General features: G+C 54.7%; 1 protein-coding gene across 1 annotated transcript in view; it reads right to left on the bottom strand.

The window, feature by feature from the left end:
• Nucleotides 1-1882: 1882 nt before the first annotated feature.
• Nucleotides 1883-9449, bottom strand: part of capn15 (calpain 15) — a gene marked incomplete at its 5' end in the record, with an annotated part of 8753 nt that continues 1186 nt past the window's right edge. Inside the window, 11 exon segments of the mRNA XM_083687565.1 lie at nt 1883-2195; nt 2385-2563; nt 3054-3217; nt 3507-3736; nt 4047-4208; nt 6733-6885; nt 7217-7342; nt 7861-8084; nt 8334-8368; nt 8371-8437; nt 8443-8515. Of these exon segments, the coding sequence (XP_083543691.1) occupies nt 2018-2195; nt 2385-2563; nt 3054-3217; nt 3507-3736; nt 4047-4208; nt 6733-6885; nt 7217-7342; nt 7861-8084; nt 8334-8368; nt 8371-8437; nt 8443-8515 (1591 nt within the window). The 3' untranslated portion in view covers nt 1883-2017.

Genomic DNA, 9449 nt, shown 5'->3' with positions numbered 1-9449 from the left:
TTAAGTGGCGGGCAAAGCCGCCCCGCTCCAGTGAGCTAGGAGGGTACCGTGTGTGAGGGTGTCTTCTTCCCTGTCAGTCTGCATCTCAGAGAAGCAGGGAGAGTTTATTATTAACTGAGGGAGCGGTGTGTGTGTGTGTGTGTGTGTGTATTATTAACTGAGGGAGCGGTGTGTGTGTGTGTGTGTGTATTATTAACTGAGGGAGCGGTGTGTGTGTGTGTGTATTGTTAACTGAGGGAGCGGTGTGTGTGTGTGTGTGTGTGTGTGTGTGTGTGTGTGTATTGTTAACTGAGGGAGCGGTGTTGTCTTAGAGGAGTCCTGAGTGTTCTGTAGAACAAGAGCGATCTGGATAAACTACCTCAGGGGCATATGGCACACTGCACAAGACTGAGGCTCCGAAGCTATCAGGGCCTCTTGTGTGTGTGTGTGTGTGTGTGTGTGTGTGTGTGTGTGTGTGTGTGTTGTATTTGTGTGTGTGTGTGTGTGTGTGTGTGTGTGTGTGTGTGTCTAATAAAGCCTCTGGTTTGTTATTAAAACAGGAGAATGATGCTTTCTAATGTGTGTGTGTTGGCATGTCCCTACAGGGAGACCAGACCAGATGCTCAGAGTCGACTAAACCCTCCTTCAACACTGCTCCTCCTCCTGAACACTCCCTGTTTAAACCTCAACACTGCTCCTCCCCCTGAACACTCCCTGTTTAAACCTCAACACTCATCCTGACCTCACCACAGAGACAGCATGGATCACAACTACTGCATGTAGAGTTACCATAACAACATGTAGAGTTACCATAACAACTACAGGAGGATTCCAGCTAAGCTCCTGTATGTAGCTAACATACAACTGGATATAAAACACGCTGATTTGAATGGTTGTCTTTGAAACTGTGAATGAATCCAGCAGCCTATAGATCTAGGTATGAATCCAGCAGCATATATCTGGGTTTGATTAGTTTGGTCTGGAGTGGGACAGACAGACAGACAGACAGACAGACAGACAGACAGACAGACAGACAGACAGACAGACAGACAGACAGACAGTACCTTATTGATGGCTTGTTCAATGGTTCAAGCACACGTACGTTCAAATACAAACAGCGAAGAGAACATTTTGTAAAAAATTAAAATTAAAAAGACCAATGTCAACAAAAACAGCTTGTTTTATAAAAAATGTAAATGGTTTGTTGTGGTATAACTGGTGGTTGTTTGGCTCTTATAGTACCATGTGGTTGAGAACAGGGGACCCTCCCCCACCCTAACGTCCCACAGCAGTACTGGGTCAGGGGGTGGAGTCAGGTGTCAGACGTGGGCGGAGCTCAGTCCGGTCCGGGCTTGCTGATTGGCTCAGTGGGAACAGAACATGGCAGCCCGTAGTGGCTCAGGAGTTACAGCAGGCCACCCTGACCCCTGACCTTTCACCTCCGAGGGTGACTGCCAGTCAGTTCATCATCATCATCATCATCATCATCATCAGGAGAGAGAGAGTGCACAGGAGCAGTTCTGTTCTCAGTGTCAGGTTCAACAACCAGGACCCCCCCCGCCCCCCCTCCTCCCTGCAGAGGGATGGGGGTCTCCGGACCCCCTCTAGTCGTCTGACCCCCCATGGCACATCCCCCTCCACCTGCACCCCCCCGGGTCCACTGGCTCTGAGAGGTTTGGCAGGGTCCAGCCTTCAGCATTCAGAGATCCATGAAGAGGAGGAGGAGGAGGAAGAGGAGGAGGAGGGAATCATCCAGTCATCCTCCCATCATTGTGTGTGATCTGAGTTCCAACTGACAGTGTTTTAAGTCACACACCCCCTCCCCTCTCTCTCTCTCTCTCCCTCCCTCCCTCCCTCCCACCGTCTGTCCATCCCTCCCTCCCTCCCTCTGTTCATCCCTCGCTCCCTCCATCCATCCGTCTGTGTGTGTGTAAGTGTTCATGTCACACAGTCCTAGTTCTGTGCATATCTGAGTGTGTGTCTACGTGTGTGTCTCTATCTCAGCGTGTGTGTGTGTGTGGGGGGGGGGGGGCCGTGGTCATAGGGGTCTGGGCCGGTGGAGGCCATCGATGTCGGGGGTGAGCTGGGGGCTGTGTGTGGCCTTGGTGGGGGTCCAGTCCCCCAGGGAGGCCTGGGCAGCCTTGCGGTGGGCCAGCCGGTGGGTGATGGAGAAGCCTGCGTTCCCCTCCAGCTGGGACAGCACTACCAGCACCTGCCTGCAGGGGGAGACAGAGCCAGCACACAACACACAGTCAACACTGGGATGGACTATGCGTGATAGGTCTGCCTAGATTTCACTCAGGATTGTGGGTAGTGTAGTCCACTGGGGCTGGGATCAAGCGTGTCGTGTCGTGTGTGTGTGTGTGTGTGTGTGTGTGTGTGTGTGTGTGTGTGTGTGTGTGTACCTGTGGAGAGGCGGGACGCTGTCGATGGTCTTGAGGCTGCCGCGGGTCGACACCACGTTGAAGCTGTCGGTGCAGTCACATGACACGTGGAGGAAGTACTTGGGGTGGCGGTTCTCCACGACCACGATGAGCCCCGCCCACCCGTGGGTCAGGTAGTAACACGTCATGCCCTCACGGCCCTGGAGACACACACAGTTACAGAGTTACACCTCCTCCTCCTCCTCCTCTCCCCCCCCCCCTCCTCCTCCTCCCCCCCCCCCTCCCCCTCCTCCCCCTCCTCTCCCTCCTCCCCCTCCTCCTCCTCCCCTCCCCCCCCCCTCCTCCTCCTCCTCCCCCCCCCTCCCCCTCCTCTCCCTCCCCCCTCCTCCTCCTCCTCCCCCCCCCTCCCCCTCCTCTCCCTCCTCCCCCTCCTCCCCTCCCCCCCCTCCCCTTGCCCTCCCCCCCTCCTCCAGACCTCCAGGAGAACCTCTAGTGGTCCCCAGCTGGGAGAGCAGGACAGTCCTGGAGAGCCAGACTACTGAATCATTCAACACAGGATCACTAACACTTAAAAGCCTCACTGGTCACTGAGTTTGTTTCTGTGTGTATGAGAGAGTGTGAGTGTCCGTGTGTGTCCGTGTGTGTGTGTGTGTGTGTGTGTGTGAGTGTGAGTGTGAGTGTGAGTCCTACCTCGTGTCTCTCTCCCTTGTTCTCTGTCAGTAGTATGATGGCGTCAGCCAGCGTGGTGGGCGTGGCCTCCACCTGCTCCACCATCACCTGTCTGGAGCTGTAGATGGCCAAGATGTACCCTGGGTAATCCTGACTGGGCCGCCGTGCCGACGTGGGGCTGGACACTAGAACAACAACAACAACAACAACATGACTCACCTACAGTCGTCTCCACAACAACCTTCACTCATCAACTGTGTGTGTGGGTGGCGTGGGCCGTCCTGTGTGTGTGTGTGTGTGTGTGTGTGTGTGTGTGTGTGTGTGTGTGCATGCATGCGTGCATGTACCTGCCATGGGCAGTCTTGTGTGTGTGTGTGCACATACCTAGTGTGTGTGTGTGTATGTACATTGTGTGTATAACTGCCATGGGTGGTCCTACGTGTGTGTGTGTGTGTGTCCCGCGTGCGTACACACCTGGCGTGGGGGGTCCTCCGCTGACGTTCATCTGCCAGTGGTTGAAGGCGCAGCAGACGACGGCGTACTCCCCCGGCTCCAGCATCACCTCACAGCCCACAAACTTCTTCACCGCCCGCTTGCTGTGGGCCAGCAGTCGGCCCAGCGCCAGCTTGTTCCCACTGCCGAACGAAGCCCGGAACACCATGATGCACAGGTCCAGCAGGTGGCTGTCTGCCGTGTCGGAACGCCTGGGGGGGGGGGGGGGTAGAGAGGTCGAGAGAGGTCACGCTCAAATGTCCTGAAACTTTATTGTTCGTTGTTCATTTAGGGTGTGAACAGAAGAAGAATTGTCTGAGCGAGAGGTGGAAGGATGGAGGGATGGATGGAATGGAGGGACAGTTTGATATTTTATTTGAGGACTTTCATCAAAAGAGGGAAGGACTGTGGGAGGATGAGTGGAGGGAGAGAGGGATGAACAGAGAGAGGTAGAGGAGAGAGGAAGGGAGGGAGGGATGAACAGAGAGAGATAGAGGAGAGAAGAAAGAGAGGGATGCGTACCTGCTGCCCTCCTGGAAGAGGGCGAACTCGAGCGCGGTCCTCTCCAGCACGGTCAGGGAGGTGACCGTAACAGGACCGCAGGCTCGGCTGGGGAAGTAGCCCTGCAGACGCACCTCCTGCCAGTCAGAGTGGATCTTACAGATGTCCACAGAGTCAAAGTACCTGGACACACAGACACAGACACAGAGACAGGCACACACACACACATACACACAGACGCAGACACACACACACACACACACACACGTTAGATCACAGTAAAGCAGCGTATCTAAAGCAGTGAGACCGGGACACACAACCATCGTTGCAAACCTTCAGGTAAGCACCGTCTTTGATCAGCACATTAAAGAGACACTACGCGATCTTCACCACAATGTCAGTGTTTTCATCCCTCCTGTTTTGGGCAGGAGGTGGAGCTCTATCTGGAATGTGTCATTCATCACTCACAGACCAGATAGGGATGGGAACTGTCAACAGTTTTTAGCTCTTGGGCGCCAGTTTTACAACCAGTGGCTGAAACCGTTCAATCACCTTAACCTCTCTCCTCTCTTCTCTCTCCTCTCTTCTCTTCTCTCTCCTCTCTTCTTTCTCCTCTCTCCTCTTCTCTCTTCTTTCTCCTCTCTTCTTTAATCTCTCTCCCTCTCTTCTCTTCTCTCTCCCTCTCTTCTTTAACCTCTCTCCTCTCTCCCTCTCTTCTCTTCTCTCTCCCTCTCTTCTCTTCTCTCTCCCTCTCTTCTCTTCTCTCTCCCTCTCTTCTTTAACCTCTCTCCTCTCTTCTTTCTCCTCTCTTCTCTCTCCCTCTCTTCTCTCTCCCTCTCTTCTCTTCTCTCTCCCTCTCTTCTCTTCTCTCTCCCTCTCTTCTTTAACCTCTCTCCCTCTCTTCTCTCTTCTCTCTCCTCTCTCCTCTCTTCTCTCTCCCATCCTTCCATCTCTCAGTCCCTCTGACGCTAACACAACAGCAGACCACCTGTCTGACCTGAGCCCCCCCCCCCGCCAGGCTCAACCCCCCCCCCACCCCCTCCCCGCCAGGCTCAACCCCCCCCCCCCCCCCCCCCCAGGCTCATCCCCCCCCCAACTCACCTATTTGCCTTTCTAACACACCAACCTTGCCCAGAGGGATGAAGAGAGGGAGGAAGAGAGGGATGAAGAGAGGGAGGAAGACAGGGATGAAGAGAGGGATGAAGAGAGGGAGGAAGACAGGGATGAAGAGAGGGATGAAGAGAGGGAGGAAGACAGGGATGAAGACAGGGATGAAGAGAGGGATGAAGAGAGGGATGAAGAGAGGGAGGAAGAGAGGGAGGAAGAGAGGGAGGAAGAGAGGGAGGAAGAGAGGGGGGAAGACAGGGATGAAGAGAGGGAGGAAGAGAGGGAGGAAGACAGGGATGAAGAGAGGGAGGAAGAGAGGGAGGAAGAGAGGGAGGAAGAGAGGGAGGTGGCCACATGCTCGGAGAGATGAAACTATCCTCCCACTCAACACTAGCAGCTCTGAACAGAGAGGGAGGGAGGGAGAGAGGGAGGGAGGGAGAGAGGGAGGGAGAGAGGGAGGGAGAGAGGGAGGGAGAGAGGGAGGGAGGGAAACTGGTACTGGGTCTTCTAAACCATACGTGCTATAAAGCTCACTCCTCTCCTCTCTATGAAGTACGCTTTACCAAGTACACTAGTTTGTTACCAAGTACCCTACCAAGTACTCTCCACCCAGAGGGAAACATGAACACAGCTACCATGCTCCCTCTCTCCACTTCTCTCCCTCTCTCCACTTCTCTCTCCCTCTCTCCACTTCTCTCTCTCTCTCTCTCCACTTCTCTCTCTCTCTCCACTTCTCTCTCCACTTCTCTCTCTCTCTCTCCACTTCTCTCTCCCTCTCTCTCTCTCTCTCCACTTCTCTCTCCCTCTCTCTACTTCTCTCTCCTCTCTCTCTCTCCCTCTCTCCACTTCTCTCTCTCTCTCTCCACTTCTCTCTCTCTCCCTCTCTCTAGACAGACACTAGTAAAGACAGTCAGACAGGCACGCGCTCCAGGCGTTAAAACCCACATCACAACATTGATTTGATTGACAGAAAAGATGATAAAACAGACAGGCAGGCAGGCAGGCAGGCAGGCAGGCAGGCAGACAGACAGACAGACAGACAGGCAGACTCTCTTATTGGTCCTCCTAGATATAGACCTCTCCTATTGGTCCTCCTAGATATTGACCTGTTCTTATTGGTTCAGCTCATCTGGCAGGACTGTTCAGTCAGACAACTCTTGCTCCTCGGTACCATGGCAACCCCAACAAACACACCAACACAAAAACATTTCCTCCATACCGATGTGGTGGACACACCAAAACAAACAGACACTTGGTGTGTTACATCAACATGTAGTCGTAGCAGGTTAACCCATTCAGTGCCAAGGGGGAATAAAGTCGCCCAAATGGTCAACATCCCAGAGTGCCAAGGGTGACTTTATTCACCAGAAATGCATAAATGATGATGCTTCATGTTGTGGCCAATCAAAGTGTTGTTGCTAGGTAAACACTTAGAACACAGAACACTCGGCCCTCCAGGTGGTGAGGGTTCCGGAACTCTCTGGAAATGAGTGAGTTAAAGGAGTCGCTCTGTCCTCTGTCCTTCCCAGCCTCCCGCTCCAGCTGAAAGCCCTGACCCCCGACCCCTGACACTCCCCCGACCCCTGACCCTGACCCTTACTTGATGAAGTCGGTGTACTCCATCCAGAACACGCCCTCACTGCTGCCATGGGCCATCAGCTCGTGACGCAGGTGCTGTGGCCAATCACACCACTCGTCTGACCAGCTGCCGTTCCACGAGAACCGCCCCCACGGGTTCCGCAACCTCAGCAACCTGGGGTGGGGTGGGGTGGGGTGGGGTGGGGTGGGGGTGAGGGTGGGGTGGGGGTGGGGTGGGGGGGGAGAAATAGAATTATCATTCCAGCTATTCATTGTAAGTCATTATTTCCTTTATATTATTTCAACACTTTCTCAATACATGATGTCTCCTTTTTAAAGTTGATAGCTCAATGTACAATAGCCCCTCCCCCTCTCACCTGTAGACCCTCCCCTATCACCTGTAGCCCCATGGCGCCTCCCCTCTTACCTGTAGCCCCTCCCGTCTCACCTGTAGCCCCATGGCCCCTCCCCTCTTACCTGTAGCCCCATGGCCCCTCCCCTCTCACCTGTAGCCCTGTACGTCCCGGACATCCAGAATGGAGTAGGCGTGTCGGGGGCGGAGCCCCAGTGATTCGTACACCACATCATCCACCTTCATGTTCCCACCCCCACACGATGCCCCCATCAGGAATCTGACCAATAGAAACACACGGTGACATCACAGTCATTCCAGGTGAGTGACAGCTGGGGTCAGAGAGAACAGACTGCTGACTCACACATCCGGTCCCTCCCAGTCCCGAGTCCCACCCAGTCCCCCCCCCCCAGTCCTCCAGTCCCCCAGTCCCTCCCAGTCCCCCAGTCCTCTAGTCCCCCCAGTCCCTCCCAGTCTCCCAGTCCTCTAGTCCCTCCAGTCCCTCCAGTCCCTCCCAGTCTCCCAGTCCTCTAGTCCCTCCAGTCCCTCCCAGTCTCCCAGTCCTCTAGTCCCTCCAGTCCCTCCAGTCCCTCCCAGTCCCCCAGTCCTCTAGTCCCTCCAGTCCCTCCAGTCCCTCCCAGTCCCCCAGTCCTCTAGTCCCTCCAGTCCCCCCAGTCCCCCCCAGCCCCAGTCCCCCCAGTCCCCCCCAGCCCCAGTCCCCCCAGTCCCCCCCAGTCCCCCCCAGTCCCTCCCAGTCCCTCCCAGTCCCCCCAGTCCCCCCCAGCCCCAGCCACTCACCCTGCCTCCTTAGAGCTGAGCATCTTGGCCCAGATGAGGTCTGTGTCGATGGGCTCCTCCCGGGGGTTGGTGGAGCTGACCTGCAGCATCAGGGAGTCACAGGGGGCGCCGGTGAGCGTGGCCAGCCCCTCGATGGCCCGGCCCGCCTGCAGGGCGAAGTAGGACCCGTGGAGCTTGGCCAGGGCCTTCTCTATCAGAGCCACCCACAGCTGCTTCCTCTGGGCCTGGGGGGGGGGGGGGGGGGGAGGGGGGGGGGACATTAACTAAATGTTAACCAACATTTATTTTGTGTGTGTGTGTAGGTGTATGCATATATGTGTGTGTATGTGTGTGTGTAGGTGTATGCATATAGGTGTGTGTGTGTGTGTCTCTCTGTGTGTATGTCTCTCTCTGTTTGTGTGTGTTTGTGTGTGTGTGTGTGTGTGTGTCTCTCTCTCTCTGTTTGTGTGTGTGTGTGTGTGTGTGTGTCCTACCTGTGAGAACAGCAGGTATCCATACTCATCACAGGCAGCATGTCGTCCACCAGAACCGTGGTCCAGGTGCCGTCCTTGCAGAGCCGGACCTGGTACGCCCCCTCCTGCAGATCCCCCGTGTGATCATCACCCTCTCCACCAGCTCTGGACGCTCAGCCAACACAGCCAGGGCACTCAGGAACCTGGACACACACACACACACACACACACACACACACACACACACACACACACACACACACACACACACACACACACACACACACACACACACACACACACACACACACACACACACACATACACATACACATACACACACACACACACACACACACACCACAGGGTCAGACAGCTGTCTGTGTGTGTGTGTGTGTGTGTGGTATCTCTTGATGTGTGTGTGTGTGTGTGTGTGTGTATCTGTGTGTGTGTGTGTGTCTGTGTGTGTGTTGTCCATGGGTCAAAGACCTAGCCATCGATCAACCAACTAGGTCAGACAGCTCACCATCTATCAAAGCCATGATCATCACTGAGGAGAGAGACAGACAGACACACAGATACAGGACAGACAGACAGACAGACACAGGACAGACAGACAGTTATAGGACAGACAGACACAGGACAGACAGACAGAGAGAGAGAGAGAGAGAGAGAGAGAGAGAGAGAGAGAGAGAGAGCCTGTGTGTTTTCATAGCACCAGTGGAGTGTGTGATGAATCTCAGGACCGGGGTGTTGGAGTGTGTGTGTGTGTAGTAAGTGTGTGTGTGTGTGTGTGTTGGAGTGATGCAGGACGGGAATTGGGTTAGTTCCTGTCACCAGCCAGTGGAGAGGCTCTGGGGAGGGTTATTTTTGATAAGCTGCAGTGTGTGTGTGTGTGTGTGTGTGTGTGTGTGTGTGTCACTCTCTCTATCTGCTTGTGTATCTGTGTGTGTGTGTGTGTGTGTGTGTGTGTGTGTGTGTGTGTGTGGTGTGTGTGTGTGTGTGTGAGGGAGGATATGATGATGCTAACCCAGTCAAGGACAGCCAGAACAGAACAAGGGCGTAGAGATAAACCATGCTGTCTGTCTGCCTGCCTGTCTGTCTGTCTGTCCAGACCTTTATGAGGATGAATAATCC

This window comes from Argentina silus (genome assembly GCF_951799395.1).
Source record: "Argentina silus genome assembly, chromosome: 16".
Classification (NCBI taxonomy): Eukaryota; Metazoa; Chordata; class Actinopteri; order Argentiniformes; family Argentinidae; genus Argentina; species Argentina silus.
This window is presented reverse-complemented; position numbering and strand designations above follow the sequence as displayed.